This window comes from Artemia franciscana, chromosome 6, assembly GCF_032884065.1.
Source record: "Artemia franciscana chromosome 6, ASM3288406v1, whole genome shotgun sequence".
In the NCBI taxonomy this organism is placed as follows: Eukaryota; Metazoa; Arthropoda; class Branchiopoda; order Anostraca; family Artemiidae; genus Artemia; species Artemia franciscana.
Window position 1 is genome coordinate 40,256,271 of NC_088868.1, and position 19,538 is coordinate 40,275,808.

A 19,538-nucleotide genomic window follows, 5' to 3' on the forward strand; every position below is an offset into this window, starting at 1 on the left:
CAGCCAAGTTGTATTTCAATATTTTCATTTTCTATACGATCAATATTTTGCAACTTAACGCCTATTGAACACAATCCACCTGATTTAAGTTAGGGCTGTACCCGAAATTGTGGGGAAAACTCGCATCACAGCTAATTGAATTTTACAAGAAACTAAGGCACATGAACTTGTAATCTAAGCTAGTTTTTCAGAGTAGGCTAGCCCAGAACAAAATTCTATATATTATTCATCAACAAACTGTATTATGAAAAAAAAAACGTTTAATACAAGTGTAAGATAAATGATACTACCGCATACAAATTTTAAAACAGTTTTTCAGGTTTATTTTTCTTTCTTTTCTATGACTCTAGTTTAGCTAAGAGGTCATTTTCTTTAAACAAAAAATATTCTTTGTCTTTAATTTCTACTTTGGTTCCACCATATTCTGCAAGTAGGACTTTATCACCGACTTAAACCGTCACCGGTCTATGTGGACCTTGCTGAAAAAAAAACCAACTAATCAATACTCGAATCCTATATTTACAAGGCAGTGTGAAAGAAACAAGAGTACATAATAGATTAATGAACACAAGGGGTATTTCAATGAAACTTAACAAAAGCTAACAGATAGATTCACGACATCTGATTTTCTTCATTATTTTTTACATTTGAAAATAGAGGCAGTGAGTGTCGGTAGAGAGGTGGAGACTAAGAAGGGAGAATCAGGCTTTTTCCACCAATTGTTGTGTCAGATACGGTATCTATTTCTTTGGATATACAAAAAGCCTGTGTTTATCTGACTATTATCCATCCACCTACAATTCAAAGTTAAACAGTTAACTTTAAACAGTTAACAGCTAACTGTTAACTGTTAACTTTAACAGTTATGTTTTGATTTAACAGTTAGTTTTGATTTAACAGTTAACTGTTAACTTTAACAGTTATGTTTTGATTTAACAGTTAGTTTTGTTTAACAGTTAGTTTTGATTTAACAGTTAACTGTTAACTTTAACAGTTATGTTTTGATTTAACCGTTAGTTTTGTTTAACAGTTAGTTTTGATTTAACAGTTAACTGTTAACTTTTAACAGTTAACTGTTAGCTTTAAACAGTTAAACGGTTAAAGCTAAAAACGTAAACTTCCAGCAGTTTAATCTTCAGTAACAAGTTTTCCACTGTAGAAATAATGTCCTTTTTGTGCTTAAACCAGTGAATTAAAAAATATCTGCTGAAAACTCATGTAACTTTTGAATAAACAATAAAAATGAAACAAGTCATCAGTTAATAGAGTTGGCATTAAAACCAGAAATTTTCACAGAAACAACAGTAGAAACTCTGCCAACCTATTTCATAGCTACAGACAATATGAGAAAGACATTGAATTTATTGATAACTGAAGCCACATAAGAAGAACAATTGCAAAATAGCAGGCGATTTAACCAACCCTGTAATAACTGCAAACAAATCAAAACTTGGTCAAAATTATCTAACTAAAACCTTCTGTGGGTGCACTTCCATTAAATAACTGCTTAAGAGGCAAAGGATTTATGAATTAAAATCAACACGGTGGAAGTGATCAAAAACTTAGGAGCTTTGGCTAATTAGACTAAAGCAAAGGCAGATAGTCTCTGTGGGAGGTAACTGAACCCTAAGCAACTGAACCACCGTGCAACTGAATCCTCATGCAACTGAACCCCATTTAACTGAGTCCTCGTCCAATGTAACTCCTTTTAACTACGACCTTGTGTAACTAAACCTCCGTGCAACTGAGGCAAAGTTGCACAACTGAACCCTCGTATCACTGAACTCTCGTGCAACTCAACCACCGTACATACATTGGATAAAACACAAGTTAGAATCTTTACATGTTTGAGTCGTTGGAATTGTTTGCTTTTAAAGTCATACTACAAATGACCATCAAGTTGATTAATAGAAAAGCTCTGCTATATTATCAAAAAACCAAAGAAAATCTGGCGCCAGGAACTCTTAAAGCCATATTTATTTCTTCTTTTTTTTATGTGTGTTAATAGGGGTTCCATTCGTCCTATCAATGTATACGGGGCTATGCGTTTATCCCCTTTCCCATGGAAAAACCCTCCCCTGAAAAAATACTCCCTCGTGGAAAATATAGTTTGCAAATTTGAATGTTTTATTTAAGTTTAGTTAAGTTTTTAAGTATTTAAGTTTTTAGTTTAGTTGAGAAGTACTAAGGAAAGTGGAAAAGCGAATTTATATGTAAGTTTTGCCCCCGCCTCCTCCCATTAAAAAATGTGCATCTCATGGTAAATCCACCAGACCCCCCCCCCATCAGAAGACACCCACACGAAAAATGTCCGTATGTTTCCCAATAACAAACACTATCCAAAGTAATCAGAGGACAATCAGCTTCTCCCACTTCACTAGCAGTTTTTATTAATGATGATTAAACATTATCCTGAAAAAGAGAAGGTTATTTTTTTTTTTATGATCTAACTCACAAAAATAAAGGTAGATTACAACAATTTTTTTCAGTGTTCTACATAAAAAAAATTTTTAACTGTTTTTAAGTCATAAGTAAATTTATGATGATACTTCATTTAAACAGAGAAGTTCAAGTTAATTAAGGTTGAAACGACAAAAAAAAATGTACACTTACGTTGTTTATTGCCCCTGGGCCAACTGCTACAACTGTGGCTTGTAGAACCTTTTGCTGAATCACGATATCACCCCTGGCCTTGGTAATTGGTTCTGCTTTTTCGACCAAAATATGGTCAAGAATAAATATGTCATCATAAGTAACAAAACATGCAACTACTATAGTAGTAGTTGCTAAAATGCAACTACTATACTGCCAGTGGATTATGAAAACCTTAAATTTATAACTTTTCTTTAATAAAACCTCTCAATGCATTGGCTCAAAAACACAAAAATTGGCACCATAAACCTGAAGTTTTTGGCTCTTTAATGCCATATAGCACATTCAGAAAAGTACCACTAAAGAAAAAATACCAGTAACCCTTCATCGACGACCGTTCATCCGCTGTGTTTCATATTCTTATGAGTCTTTTATTGAATTATAACGCGATCTATAATACATTTATTCATTTATATATCTTGAATGTTTATATTCAGCTTGAAATTCGTTAATTCTTCTTGATGACTTCTTGATTATAACTAATTTTGTAGACTTCTCAACATTTTTCCAATGCAGATATGAGGCCTTTGCTATCTTTCACCAATTTATGTGTGCTATGTATGCTATCTATAAATATAAAAATAAGTTGTCTGTCTGTGTGTCTGTCTGTCAGGTGACGTCATGTTTCTGTGTCGACTGACGTCATGAAGTTAGTTGTCGTCATTTTTGCTATGACGGTGACGTCATTAAAGATATTTAAGACATATATGTTCACGTAGAAATCTATTAATGTTTAAGTTTAAAATGACTGATGAACTTACAATGGCAAAAGCCGATGAAGATGCTCAAAGAGTCTATGCCAAAAACTTGCTGCTGATAGAGAAAGTAAGAAAAGAAAGCGTGCCGAGGAACAAAAGAACAGCAAGGAAACAGACTTGAGGCTAAAGAACGCAAAACCGCGCAGTTAGATGAAGATCCACCTGGACAGCGAGAGTAAAAACATATCAAAACTGAAAATGATAGCGATGATGATTGGGTTTGGGATTTTGACTTGGATAAGGTCATCAATGCCTACCAGATTTTAGTTAAAAAAAGAAAGGTTCGGCGATATGTATTTCATAGTGAAGCTGAAAAATAAAGACCAAAAAGAAAACTGAAAAAAGAAAAAATGTAAAAAACTAAAAAATACTAAAAAGAAAAAACACTCAAAGAGAAATTACAGACCGGGACACAAATGACGATCGGGACAGAGGGAATATAAATAACGACCGGGACACTCAAAGAGAAATTACAGACTGGGATACCGGGACACAAATGACGACCGGGACACAGGGAATATAAATGACGACCAGGACACAGGTATTTAAGAATATCGTTCAAAGACAAATTTTAATTGTAAGAAGACCGTTGAAAGAGAAATTTCTAATTGTAAAATGACTGAAGAACCTACAATGGCAACGGTACCATCATCGAAGTAGATAACCAGTTGGTTGTTCCATATTCCCCATTATTATCAAAAACATTTAATGCACACATAAACGTTGAATACTGTAACTCCGTAAAGGCAATCAAATACATATGTAAATACGTCAACAAAAGCAGTGACATGGCAGTTTTTGGCTTGCAGCCCGAAATCAAAGATTTCGACGAAATCGTACAATATCAGGCTGGAAGATACATCAGCAGTAATGAAGCTGTTCGGCGAATTCTTTCATTTCCGATACATGAACGTAGTCCAGCTGTTGTTCACTTAGCGGTACATTTACAGAATGGTCAACGTGTTTATTTCTCGGAAACCAACGTGCAACAAAGAGCCCTGAATCCACCGGATACAAAATTAACAGCTTTTTTTCGCTTTGCAAAAATGATTCTTTTGCAAAAAAAACTGCTGTATACTGAAGTGCCTTCGTATTACACGTGGAATACTAAAAATAAAGTATTTGAACGTCGAAAACAGGGTAAGTCAGTCGACGGCCAACCTACCATCTTCAAAGATACCACGATAGGAAGACTCTACACCGTTCACCCCAATCAACATGAATGCTTCTTTCTACGCCTGCTTTTGGTGAATGTACCCGGTCCGACATCTTTTGAGTATTTGAGAACTGTAAACGGTACTATACATGACACTTACCGTAGTGCATGCCAAGCTCTGAATTTATTGGAGAATGACCAACACTGGGATAACTGCATCAATGACGCGTGCGAAACGTCAACCCCAAGTCAAATTCGTGCATTGTTTGGCATCATTTTAACAACTTGCTCTCCATCAGCTCCTACAGAGATGGGAAAAATATAAGTCAAAAATGTCCGAAGATATACTCCATCGAAAACAGTTAGAGACGTCAGATATAACTTTTGATTTTACATCAGAAATTTATAACTGCACTTTAGTTATTATAGAAGATTTGTGCGTACGTATGGCAAACAAACCTCTTCAGGATTTGGGAATGCCTTCACCTAACCGTATCGCTGCTGTTTCGACATGTGTAGAATTGGATCGTGAACAAAGTTACAGTACGAGTGATCTATTGTCGTATGTACAAAATAACATTTCCAAGTTAACGTCGGAACAAAAAGACATTTATGATAAGATAGACTCAATTTCAGGACGTATACAACTACCTGCTGATTTCTGTAATTTAGTGACGTCCAAAAATGAATTGATTGAAAAAGTATTTCCGAATATTCTAAAAAATTATAAAAATAATAAATGGCTAAGTGAAAGAGCGATTTTCGCACCCAAAAATATAGACGTCCACGAAATCAACAATATTGTTTTGACCAAGATTCGAGACCAGGCAGTCCTTTACAAGTCAGTCGACACAGTTTTGGAACCAAATGAAGCGGTTAATTATCCATCTGAATTTTTAAATTCCATAGATCTTTCAGGGTTTCCACCACACGTGCTACAACTAAAAATAGGCGTACCAATAATACTTTTAAGAAATATCAACCCACCAAAGCTTTGCAATGGCACGCGACTTGCCGTAAAAAATACAATGGAAAACCTAATAGAGGCCACAATCTTGACAGGGCCTTTTGAGGGTGAGGCTGTTCTTATTCCTCGCATTCCCATGATTCCAACGGATCTGCCTTTTCAATTTAAAAGATTGCAATTCCCAATTCGATTAGCATTTGCAATCACCATTAACAAAGCTCAAGGTCAATCATTAGAAAAATGTGGTATAGATCTTAATACTGATTGTTTTTCCCATGGACAATTGTACGTTGCATGTTCGAGGGTCGGTAAACCTGACAATCTATTTATATGCAGCGACAATTGGACAGCGAAGAATGTTGTATATTCGCAAGTTTTACGCAGTTAATTTGTATTGTATCTATCTATCTATCTATCTATATAAAAACGAGTTGTGTGTATGCATGTGTGTTTGTTTGTAAAAAGAGCGTTTGCATATGACGTCATTATTAGTACATACGGCTTTGTATATGCACAGACAATGGGAAAGCCAAGAATGTTGTATATTCGCAATTTTTACGTAGTTTAACTCCTGCAGACGAAATGAATGCTTACCTGAAAAATTCCAATTTATGGGCACACGTAAAAATATTAAAATTAACTACAAATATGCGTGTCCGATTGCAAAACGATGACTCTGGTCAAACATTTTCAGATCAATTGCTGGCAATTGGAAACGGAAAGCTCCCAGTAGTGGGAAAGCCAAAAATGTTGTATATTCGCAATTTTTACGTATTTTGAAATACATATATAAATCTATCTATATTCACAGGTGGGACACAGGGACACAACTACAATGGCGCGTAACTAATATGGCGCGTAACGACTTACGCGCGCGGGGGGGCTTGGGGGGGGTGCGAAGCGCCCCACCAACTAGGTGTTGGGGTGGCGCGTATATGATAACAACCACCAACATGTCCTCATCCATGGAACAATAGTCACAGGATAAACAAATTTTTTCTAATTATGGTAATATACAGTAGTCTGTGTTTTCAAAAAACCTATAGAAATCATCATTGTTCTAATGTCTTGGTAGGAATACATGATAATTTGGAGTTCATAGGAGAAAAATTTCCACCTTTTGCCCCTGCAACTATGAATTGCAATAATTTATAAGAATTGATAGAATATTTGTGATAATTTGATAGCAAAGGCCAGCTATTAAACTATGAATGTGACTAAATGAAAAGAGCCGCAGAGGACTCAGAAATCTGTTTTGAGTGACCAAACAGGATTCATTAAAAATATTTCCACAGCCAGGTATTTCAAAAGCAGGTATTTTTATTTACATGGATGGCGCATTTAGATAAGCTTATGTGGATATGCTAAAGTATATGTTAAAGAAAATCTTTCTTTTTTCACCCATTATCTTTTAGTGTCACCCATTATAAGGTACAAGCCTGAGAAAATTTGCCTCATTTTTGAAAAAGGGAAACACCTATAAAGAAAATTACACTACCAGATTCAGCGAGAACCATATTGTAAAAGTTTAAAGTTCCCATCCGCAAAACTGTCGACTTTTGTATTTTGCCAGAAGAAAGATCACGGATGCGTGTTCATTTATTTGAGAATATCGGGGAAGGCCTTGTTTGAACGGAATTAAAGACCTAGTCCTCTTTTTAAATGACGAAAAAGATCGGAGGAAAATTAGTCCCCCTTTCACTTCCCCTTTTTCCTCAAAGTCGATCAAAGTTTTTAGATAGCCATTTTGTTCAGCATATTTGAAAAGCCACATAATAAGGGCAGACAAAGCGAAGGGCTTTGGCATTAAATTCACAATGGGTAAAAATCAAAAACCTGGACCATCAAATGGGTCAAGACCCAAAAAACGATAACTTACCAGCATTTAAAATGATAATTTGTTGGAAGAATTTGAAGTTTTTGTTCCACCACCTGAACAATTAACAAATCTACAACCCAGACCATCACGTAAGACTACACCAATAAGGGCAACTAAAGCAAAGGGTATTGGCAAATTGTTTGAAGTAATGAAAATCCAAAATAAGGAAGAAAGAAAAATGGGACTAGAAGATAAGTGACAGCGAGAATCAAAGCGCGTCAAAATTAAAAATGATAGTGATGAGAATACAAATGATGATTCTTTGGAACCACCTGTTCTATCAAACGTGATAAAACAAAAAAAAACATCCCAAACAAATTAAATTCACACTGGGTGAAAATCAACAACGGGGACTGTCAAATGAGACAAGACCCAAAAATTAAAATTTACAATTGTTAAAAATGATAATTCGTTGGAAGAAAAAGAAGTTTTTGTCCCACCAGCTCAACAGCTAACAAATCTACAACACGGACCATCATGTAAGACTAGACCAATAAGGGCAGCTAAAGCAAAGGGCAATGACAAATTATCTGAAGTAATAAAATCTAAGATAAAGAAGAAAGACAAATGGGGTTAGAAGATAGGCAACAGCAAGAATCAAAGCGTGTAAAAATTGAAAACAATCATTATGATGATTGGGTTTGTATTTGATATGGATAAGGTCATGAATGCTCACCGTGTCCTTGTAAAAAACAAAAAAAAAGATTCGGGAATCTGTTTCATAATGATTACTTTTGACATTACATACTTTTTTTCGACAATATATGAATACCAGCCAAACCGTGCCCAATAAAATTTAAGAAAATTCCCCCAAAAATTTAATTCCACAGAACTAGTCTAAAATCAAGCCTCCTCCATCAGAGGCACAAGCATAATATTAGCTTAAAGGTAGACACTGGTGAATGTCTGATGACAGTCTGAAGACTGTAAATTACTTGAAAAAAAAAAAGCCGAGTATTTGAATTTCTTTCCTATTTGAAATGCTTAGCTTGTGAGCGTAATTTAAGTAGTTTGAGCCTACTCTTTCCGCAATTCAGAAGGAGAGTTTAGATTTAATTACTTTTTTCGAATTGCTAAAGATCCCGATAATTTATCCTTGCAAAATTTATAAATTGATACGAAAATACCTAGTTTAGATTCTCTGCAAAAAAAAAGAAGCTGGACCTAGTGCGGTTTTTGTAATTATCAATCATTAAATTATAAAACCGAGTTTTTATTTCAAATCAAAACATCTTTAATAGAACTAGTTTACAAGATAATTTTGAAGTTTAGCCCACGATCATTAGTTCTATTTTGACGTTGCTTTACAGTAAAAGATAAGTATATTTGTATCTCCTCAATTTAACATCCTCACGCTCTTTATTAATCGAGATGCTGCAATAGTACTTGGTTCATTTGGGAAGCTGGTACGTCACAAGGATCAACCATAACAAAGAGGGGTAGCCCCTCCTTGTGAGCTAAAACTACTCAACAGATCATGGAAATCTGCCAAAAATAATATGCTTGGATGTGAACCCCTGCGCCTTTCAAGAACATCGAATTTCAAGGCACTTTTGCACACATCCTGTGCCTGCTTTATTGCATTTTCTGCGAAAATTTTAATATAATCTTGATAAATGTATCTTTTTTTTGTAATGTTCCACTGCAGGAAATTCAAAACCGGACACACGTGTAAAGAAACCACCATTTTTCTGGTGGTTTCCTTATGAGAGAAGTAAGGGAAGCGTTGAAGACTGACTACCTTGTCCCCACAATTTAAGGAGCAAGCCCAGTGGGTACTACGGCTCCTGCTACCAACTCTCACACTCCCCCATCTGGTTACTTTTCTTTCGCCACCTCTTTCGCAGCGTGATTACGATGAGAAATAAATTTCAACAGGGATAAATTAGCTGCGTAAATAAATTAAGGCTGGATGAAAATCACTAATCTACTTGACACTACTCACTACTCAAGGATACCAGAACTCAGTTTGGTCATTACCAAAATACTGTGCCGCATTTAAGGTAAAATTATACAACCAGGGCCGCATCGTGGTATTTTTTCTGGGAGAGGGGGTCTACAAAAGGATTTTTGTTTACACAAAAAACTCAGAAACGCACATAAAATTGCCTAAATCCCTTTTTTACGTTTTCACGAGTCACACAAACATTTCAGGGGGGGTTAACCCCCTAATCCCGAGCCGTTCCCGGCCTTTCCCGAGCCGTCTCTCCCTGGTTTTAATGCAGCAATTCACCTAACCCAAAATTGTTCTTGGTACTCCATAATTTCCATAAAATAAAATAAGTTTTTTTTCTAAAATCTCCTCGGAAATGATCCTCAACTAAAAGCAACAGACTGTTGTTTGTTTCAGCGTTCACGTATTCCTGAATATTGATTTTCTGCGAGATTTTAAAGAAACCTTTTTGTCTGGTTTGGGGTGATACACGACGAAAATATCGTAAATAGTGGATTTACAATTTCTATGTCACTATTTATACCCAAGGTTCTACTTGCATCACTTTATGCGCTCTGCATAGGCTACTGTAAATTAAAGTACATAACCCGCTTTTATAAAATTCATTTTCAAACGGTCCACGGGCATTCACATGGACTGGAGTTTCTAAAAATGCTTACTTTTCCTGAATCTTCGGAAACTTTCCAGTCAAAATACAAAGACATACCCTGATCCCCCTAATAGTTTTTCTACATATTGGAAAAATCTAAAATTTATTGTACGTGCCTGTAATGTCTGTCTCTTTCAAAGATCATATCTATTTAAAAAGCAATTTTGAAATTAAGAACTTTTAGTATCAAGATTAAATTTCCTGAATATGATCCGTAGGTTTTGACAGTCTAATAGCTTAAAAGGTGCTTCATTTATTTTGAATATCGTTTAATCTTTTCATTATCAGACATCATCATATATTGTAGGTTCTCAAAAGTATAACAGGATTTCTAATTTTGGCCCTTTATAAATAGCTTCCACGTCATTTCTCTAGGGAATTTGTTTAAAAAGAAGACTAAATTTGAAAGCCTCCAAAAGGTCCAAAAGACTATTATTATTTTTAAGCACAGCCTTTTTCTCAATAATTATAAGTTTATTAAAAGCCAATGAAGGTCATTTAAAGCGGCAAATACGTTTTTTCTTTAGACGGGGGAGATGACCAATTCCAAAAAATATTTGAAAATATAAGGAAGAAAATGCAAGAAACTCAGAAAAAATCTCGGATTTCATGAGGCTTTCCCACTACGCACATCCCTGCAACTAAAAATTTTATAATGCACGTGGCAAGATAAATTGCATTTAGATTAATGTCCAGAACCTGCTCACCCATACTCCCCAATTAATACCCCCCCTCCCAATAAAAACGAAGCGAAGCGAAACAAACTTAAAAGTAATATCCTTTCTTCACAGCCTTACTATTATCATTAAAAAAAATTCCCAAAATAGAAGTTTTTCAAATTAACTTCATAGCAAATTTAAGATCAGCAGAAATAAAACCGGTAAAAATTCAAATTCAATATGACCAGAATTTACTATTAAAAATCAAATAAAACTTATATCTAAAATTAAGTAAACAACCGAAGCAAACAAACATATAACAAGTACCAACATAAATGAATAAACAAATCTTAGAACGAGTATTAAATTGAATATGCAAAACAAGCTTAAAACATATAAAAATCTTTTGCTCTTAAATTAAACCCAAAACAAACAGGAATCAAACAGACAGTCATAGCAAAAAACATACAATAGGTACTAATTCAAATAAATAAATAAATCTTAAAAATATTTAAAACTTAAATTAAATATGGAAATCAAGCTTTAAATGAACGGAAATCAGTATGAGTTCGACTACTGCCTCCATCCCTAACTGCAAAGGACTAAAATATACTGCGTCTATAGGGCTTTACTGAAAACTCGCTGTGTCTTCAACAGTCTTGCAAATAACTATTAAAATTGAACAGGATATTTGATATATAATAAAATTAATTGATGAAAGCATATCAGCTCAAGATTTAATTTCGCTACAATTTTTACTTTTATTTTTTAATATTGTAATAACTAAAAACAAAATAATTCCAATATAATTCATGTTCAGTAAAGCATCAATTACACTTTTTAGTGAAAACTATATGTGTCTTGAACAGTCTTGGAAAAACTAATAAAATTAAACTGTATTAGATATATAATGATTTTAACTGATGAAAACTCACTAGTTCAATATTAATTCTACTCTAATTTTACTTTTATTTTCGATGTTGTAATAAGTACAAAACAAAATATTTCTAATTTGTTTTTTTTTTTCAGTAAAACACCATAGACATAGTGAGTTTTAAAAGTCGACAATTAGGGAAGGAGGCAGTCTCCAAATTCTTTTTTATACAACCACCCCTTCCTTAAAAGCGTTATATGCTACCGGGGAATAACTTGCGACACCCCAACGTTCTTATTACCGTCGGACTATTTTGAACAAAATGTCTATAAAATATTGATCAGATGAAAATAGGAAAAGAGGGCATGGGAGGAGCTAGTTGCCATCCAATCACCTTTTACTTTTAAAAGGACAATAGAACTAACAATTTAAAATTGAATTAAGTCCCTCTGAAGTTTGTAAGACCACTTCTTCTGACTGGATGTGAGTGCAAGCGAGTGACTTTGAACGAGGTAGCAAGTTTCCGTCTAGGGCTAGACGGAAATCAGGTCATTCTCGTCTGGGATGGGAGGATGTCATAAATAACAATTTAAGGGAAATGGGAAGTTTCTGGGAGGGTGTTGAGAGGTGGGCCTTTATAATATTGGGTTGGAGGAGTGTGCGTAGCTGTTTTGGCCTCAGGCAGCTTGGTACAGCAGCGACTTATTAGTAGTAGTAGTATTAATTTATTTCCTCTAAAAGCCTTCTTGCCTCATCATATCATAAAAATAAAAGATAGATATAAAAGATAGTGGTTTCAAAAATGAAAAAAAAGTTGACATGCACATAGTGGGCAATAAGAATCACAGGACTGAACTATGTAATGGAAAAGGATTCATAGGACTGATCTAGGAGGAAAGTGTTTTAGCATCTTCAAAATTCCAAGATTCCTTGAGATCTTCATATTAATTAGTCCAATGTGATGCTTGAATGAATGGTTTTCATAAAGAAGAATACTGATAAATCAGACATACCGATCCTTAGGTCTACTGAGAGAGCCTCTTGAAATCTGGATATCAGTTAGAGCCTCTTGAAATCTGATATCAGTTAACTGAGGGCATGGCAGAGAAATACTGGAAACAATTAAAAAAAAAAACTTGAAATAGCAACATTTAGGGCAACGTAATTAGCATCGAACCAACGAGCGACTCTCTCAAAAAGTACGAATAATTATGGAAGCATCTCAGACTCAGTTCCTACTACAGCACCGATGGTACTATCGTCAGCGAAAGCAACGAGAGTGTCCTCATCTATCGAAAGCGATGGATTTTTTGTATCGAAAGATTCAGGATGAATTAGGTGACAGCAAACTGTATATTTCTGTTTCTTAACCACACAAATAAGGTCATTAACATAAATGAAAGAAATAAAAGGTCCAAGAACAGAGCCTTGAGGAACGTCAAACTCAACTTCAGACGAAAAGTGGGAAAGGGAATCTACGGAGATAGTTCTACCTGACAAACAGGAATCAAATCAAACATTAGCTTGTTCTCTTCGACCATTTTGTGACAGCTTATAAAGCAGAGTCTAATGAGATGAAGAATCAAAAGCCTTGCAGACATGGGGGGCTTGTTCCCCTCCGACTACTTTTGACTAATAAAACGGGCACTATCCCTTTCAGTTTTCAATCAAATGAGCCTTTGTCGAAGTTCCTACGACAAAAAATTATCATCAATATTTCTATAAGATTCTTTTTGCGAAAAAGCGAGGTGTTGGAGAGGGAATATCCATCCTCCGATCGTTCGGAATCTTAAAATGGACACTAAAACTTCTGATTTTCAATCCAATGAGCCCCTTCGACAATTTTTGGCGTCTTTAATCAAATTTTAGAACAAAATTTCTCTAGAAAATTCCAAAAAGGAAAAAAAAGAGACTCTTTTAATTGCTTATGTAATGAGAATGCCAACAATAGACTTTTTTTTAGTGAATTAACAGTCAAACTTTTAAGTATTAAGTAAAATGTTTTTGGTCGGTTAAATAAATTTTCTAATACTGATCTATGACAGCATCGCACAGAATATTCACCCAAATGGGCTTTTTTATTTTGGTCCGGAGACGTAAATCTAGCAAATGAAGCAACATTCAAATTCTTATCAGGAGGTCTTACGCAATAAAACCTAATATTTAATATAAGTACAAGTTTTAGATGTCTTACCTTATCCCTCTTTGTTTCCATGGTTATATTTTCCATTTTCGCTTCCATTTTGGCAGAAATAAGTCTTTCTATCCATAATCCCACTTCGGCCCTTTGGCTCTCGACTAGCAAACCAAGGAATGGCGTCCAGAAAGATCCATTCCGCATTACGTCTACTTGTGCACTAACTAATTTTTCTATTTCTCTAATTTTGTCTATTCCTTCCAATTTCCCCATTTTGCCTAAATTTCTTTGCACTTCTTCTTTCCAATATCTTAAAAATAAAGAAAAAAGTTCTTAAGAAGATATTAAAGGAATAAATTACAAACAAAGGATCGTATTCAACAATAGTTAGACGAGTGGATGGAGGGGGAGAGTAAGAATCCATGAACACATAGAAGCTGAGTTTTTCCCATTTTGACCTTGTTATTCGATTTAATACAGACTATTAGACTAAACGATTAGTTCAGCATATACATCTGACCCAGAAAATGGACACATCTCGTCTACTTTTTTTTACCACATGTCCTCTTATTAAAAGGGTATGACGAAAGTCAACTGAATAATCTATACTATTGCCTGTTTTTCTCTCCATTGTCATTTTGTTCACTGATGCTCTTTTTCACATGATTTGAAAAAAAGACTGAATAATAAAACAAACGCGAAAATAGAAAGTATATGAAACATTAATAATAAAGTAAAAAAAGTAATATAATACTGAAAAAAGTGATAAAAAAAGAAAGCAAAAAGACTGAATAGTAATTTTTACTACTAAAGCAACAATAGTTTTTGTTATAATAAAAATAATTTTCAATTTAATAATCACCTTGAGTATGTTTCTATTGAATACTAGGCCGGTTGAAACTAGGCCAGTTGAGTATGCAATTTTTATCATTCTACATTTTCTAGTATTCAAACTTATGCCAAAACACAATTTTCTTTGCCAGTCCTATTCAACGACAAAACACAACGAGAGAATAATCTGGTCTCGTCATGACCCGACAATCCAAATTAAGAACCTACATTACCAAGCGAAATAATTATTAGGTAAATGCAGGAAAATTACAAAAAAACAAATACTTAGTAGCGTATCATACATATTGTGCTAAAATATCTATTCTTGTAATCTTAACCTAAGCAGTTGCTGCCACCACAGGTGAATATAAAATGTATTATTTAGTTTTTCAAATTTAACAATCTGGATGAGAAACAGTGTACAGCTGTATATCCTGAAGAGCCCCGAAGAGAGAAGTATTAAATAGTAAATAACTTCGTCAGACATTGAAAAAACTTGTCGACAATAAATTTACCTGTAATTCGTGTTATTCGTAATTCGATGGATTTCTTCCTCGGACATTGTTTCATTTGATCTTCTGAAACAACATGTAGCTCTTCTAAACCGAAAATGGTTCCGGGAACAATGGATTCCGTCAAACAAATGAGTGCTTCTTTTATTCTGAGCTTTTGTTTGGGTTTTTTATTGATAATTTCACCTTCCACCTGGAAAATCATGACATAATTGATGAAAAAAGTCAGTTAACGTTAATTATCCATCATTAACCGTAGAACTTTTGCTGATACGGGGCATTAACGGCCAATCCACACTGATATTTTGCCGAAACCGACATTTAGCTAGCATTAATTTAATTCAATCAGAACTTTTCATAGTATTTTACAGCCAGCCAGAATGTGGAGGTGGGCCATATAAGGGGAAGAGTTACCCTCCAATTCCTTTCGACTAATGAAAAGAGCACTAGGTCTTTCAATTTCTCATTGAATGAGCTCTTTTCGAAGTTTCTACGGCAATAAATGGCCATCTCACAATTTCTATCAAGTACACTTCATGAAAATAAAAGTTGGGGGGTATCCACCCTTGATCCCTCTGAATCTCAAATAGGGCACTATATCTTCTGATTGATAATAAATGAGCCCCCTCCGAAGTTCATACGGTCCCTTTCTCTATATAAACCTTTATAAGGCCCCAGGGCAGAGCTTACAACCCTTGCCCTGAGAGTTGTAGGGGGTTGTCATTCTCAAATTAAATTTCCGGACTTTTTAACTGCGCTGAACAAATTGCTATCTAAAAATTTTGATTGAACATGTTTGGGGAAATGATTGGCGTGAGGGGGCGAGGGTTGTCCTCCATTCACTTTCGACCATTAAAAAGGGCACTATCCATTTCAATTTCCAATCGAATGAGCCTTTTTCAAAGTTTCTACAAGAACAGATGGCCATTTCAAATCTTCTGTCGTATGCATTTCGGGAAAATACGAGAGCTGGGGGGATACCCACCCTCACATCACTCTGAATTTCGAACAGCATTAGGAACTTCTCATTAGTAATCCAATGAGCCCCCTTCGAAGTTTATACGATCACCCTCTCTGTATAAACTTTATATGTCCGCAGGGCAATAACTTAAAACCCTTGCCCTGAGGACTCTAGGGGGTTGTCATCGTCAAATACATAATTTTCCATCCAATTATTTTCAACTATTAAAAAGAGCACTAGCCCTTTGAATTTCCAATTGAATGAGTCTTTTCGAAGTTTCTAAGACAACTCCTACAATATAAAGTGCCCTGGTCTAAAACCATAAAGAACAAACAAACAATAATTTATGGCCATATCACTCTTTACTTAGACAGCGTATAGCTCTGCTAAGTAAACGACTTAAAAACCCTAAGGAGTTAAAACTTACTCAACAAAGGTTAAGATTAAGAGCATTAGAAACTTTTCCTAATTTTCGAAAAAGGAGGGAAATGCCCCCTAAAAGTCAAAAGATCTTAATGAAAATCACACCATCGGATTCAACATATCGAAGAACAATACTGTGTAGGTTTCAAACTCTCATCTGCAAAAATGTAGAATTATGCATTTTTTTGCCGGAAGAAAGATCACAGATGCGTGTTTATTTATATTTTTTCCCAGGGGTGATTTTATCCAAACGTCCTAAAACATCGAAAGATGGCTTATTCGAACGAAAATCAAAACTTCTAGTGCCCATTCTAAGTGACCAGAAAAATTAGAGGGTAACTAGCCCCCCCCCCCGCCTCTTTTTCGCAAAATAGTCCGATCAAAACTTTGAGATATCCTTTTTGTTCATCATAGTTGAAAGGCCCAATAATTATGCCGTTGGTTATAATGTGACCCCGCCCCCAGGGAAAGGTCTTTAAATTATAAAATAAAGCCCATTGTTCACACATAATATTTGTTATTGGGATGCAAGCATACATTTTTGGTTGGAGGGGTGGGGAATTTTTCGCTATTTGTTTTCTACGGTGGAATTTTCCATGGAGAGGGAAGTTTCAAGGGAGTGAACTTGTGACGGGAAATGATACAATGCGGGAATTATCCAGAATTCTTATACAAAATAATTTTTATTTATCTTGCTTTCTCTTTTCCGTCTCAATTTTACCCGCGGAGTGGTTAAGAGTAATTTTCTGGGCTAATTTTTATCGGGATTGAATTGTCTAGAGGACATTTCCATGGAAAAGGTGTTTCTCCATGGATTTGGGGCCAGATTTCATGGTATTATTTAGAAAACAATCATATATTAAATTTAAAAAAACAAGTTTTTTCAACTGAAAGTAAGGAGCAATATTAAAACTTGCCCCCTTTTCAACACATTGCTCTTTACATTAAAATTCTAATTATGTCCATATTTTTTAAGAATGACTCCTGAAACACAAGGGCCATTTAATTAGAACAATAAGGCGCTTTTTTAAAAGTACTAAAAAAAACTTTAGCGTAAAGAACAAGGTGTTGAGGAGGTGGTAGCCCATTCCATATACGTAATAATTTCTGTTTGTTTTAGGTTGGTACTTGTTTATTATATAATACGTACTCGAGAAGTGAAATTTTGTTAATGCTAATGATATAAACAAATATAATGAAAATACAATACTTTAGTAACAAAATAATGAAAGCTACAACAAAGAATTAAGGAAGGGGGCCGCCCAGAGTGCATTATGGCAAATACATAACCTTAGACTGGTGCATCTTATAATATAATTCGACCCACTAAATTCAATTTTTAAGCCATCTAATGATGTATACAAAGGTAAGGCTAGATTGGGTTTTGCTATGTAACTGTGATTCATTTGATGATTGAATTTTGAAGGTTTCAAAGGTAACCCTGGATATTTGATCAGATCAATGGTTTTTATTTTGACATTACTTACTTTCTTACGACAATATATGAATAACAGACAAAACATGCCCAATAAAATTTAAAGGAATTCTTCCCAAAAAGTTAATCCCACAGAGTTAGTCGAAAATTAACTCAACTGCATCAGAAGAATAAGCATAATATTAGCTTAAAGATAAGCTCTCACAAAAGACTGCAAATTACTAAATGCGAAAAGACTAGTATTAAAATTTGTTTCTTATTTGAGGTACTTACCTTGTGAGCGTAGTTCAAGTGGCTTGAGCCTACCCTCTCCTCAATTCAGAAGAGATACAGTTTAGATTTAGTTACTTCTTTTGAATTTTTAAAGATGTTGATAGTTTATCATATAGCAATTTCTATTAGTTTGGCTATTCTTCACCCAGAACTAAATAAGATTAAACAGGAAAGGGGTTTCAAGAAAGGTTGGAAAGGGTTCTTTGGTAAATAGGTCTAATAAACCAAGGAGTATATTGCCCAACTATGTTGTTTCAACAAATAATATTACAGCTTCGAAAATTTACGGTTTTAGTATGATAGAACCGTACTAACGAGGGAACAGTTTTCTTATTCGTCGTGAAGTATTTGTTTGTTTTTGTAATGTAATAAAAATATAAAATTAATCGTTTATGGTATCAACTATTGCAACTAATAACCCAGAAATCTAATTCAGGTCATTTAGTTCATGTATTCTTCACCCATAACTAATAAAGGTCAAACAGGAAAAATTATAACCCAGAAACCTAATTCTAATTTATTGTCTTTCTTTAATTACTTAGCTGTGTTTATATATTGTATCAGAAGTGTTGGTGTTGTTGTTGCGACGTGAAAGGCCTAAGGGACTGTAATATTTATAGTTTCGTTCTTATGCTATTCTATCATTTTTGTAACGAGATGAACATTTTTTGTTTAACTTAATAAAACAAAAACAAGCTAAGCAAAGAAAGTATAGTCAAGCAGAACAACCAAGCGACTATGCGAATTTTGGTGTCTCTAATGAAATTTTAGAATAAAATTTCCCTAGAAAATTCCAAAAAGGAAAACAAGGCACCCCTTTAATTACTTATGTAATGAGAATGCCAACAATATATTTTTCTTTTGTGAATAACCAGCAAAACTTGTATTGCATTGAGTAAAATATTTTTCTTTGGTTAAATAAATTTTCTAACTTTGATTTATGACAGAATATTTACCCCAAATTTATCAAAATAGTCGTCGCAGAATTTTTTCGAAGTTTTATGAGCTTCCCAGTAATCTTCTATCCGAAACACATACGATTCTTCTTGTTGTTCAACATTCATCCTTAAAAATAAAGTGAAAAAAGTTAATAATAAGATATTAAAGGAGGAAAATACAGACAAAAGGAAGAAAATACAGACAAAGGATTAGACGAGTTGACGGGGAGAGGGAGTAAGAACACTTAGAATAAAGTACACCACAAAAGCTAGCGTATGAGGGTTGTTGTGGGTCGAAAGATCAATTTCACATAAGTTAAAGAGACCGCATGCCCCAAATGGATATATGGATGGACGGATATATCAATTAATGAATTTAAAAAATGGGATTAATAAGGTTTTACACTTGTGCTAAATTCAGTCTTTTCATTTTCTTAAGGTCACAATCCAGTATCTGGGATAATTCCAGTATCTGGGATA

At 34.5% G+C, this 19,538-nt stretch overlaps 1 protein-coding gene across 3 annotated transcripts; it reads right to left on the reverse strand.

Moving 5' to 3' along the window:
- Nucleotides 1-213: 213 nt before the first annotated feature.
- Nucleotides 214-19,185, reverse strand: LOC136028428 (uncharacterized; the record flags this gene model as incomplete). 3 transcript variants are annotated; one of them, XR_010617833.1, is given in 5 exon segments in its annotated part: nt 214-479; nt 2,614-2,705; nt 13,743-13,995; nt 15,032-15,221; nt 19,077-19,185. XR_010617833.1 is itself a non-coding variant. In XM_065706269.1 (4 exon segments), coding segments are annotated over 3 exon segments (330 nt in total). In that variant the 3' UTR covers nt 214-449.
- Nucleotides 19,186-19,538: the final 353 nt, after the last annotated feature.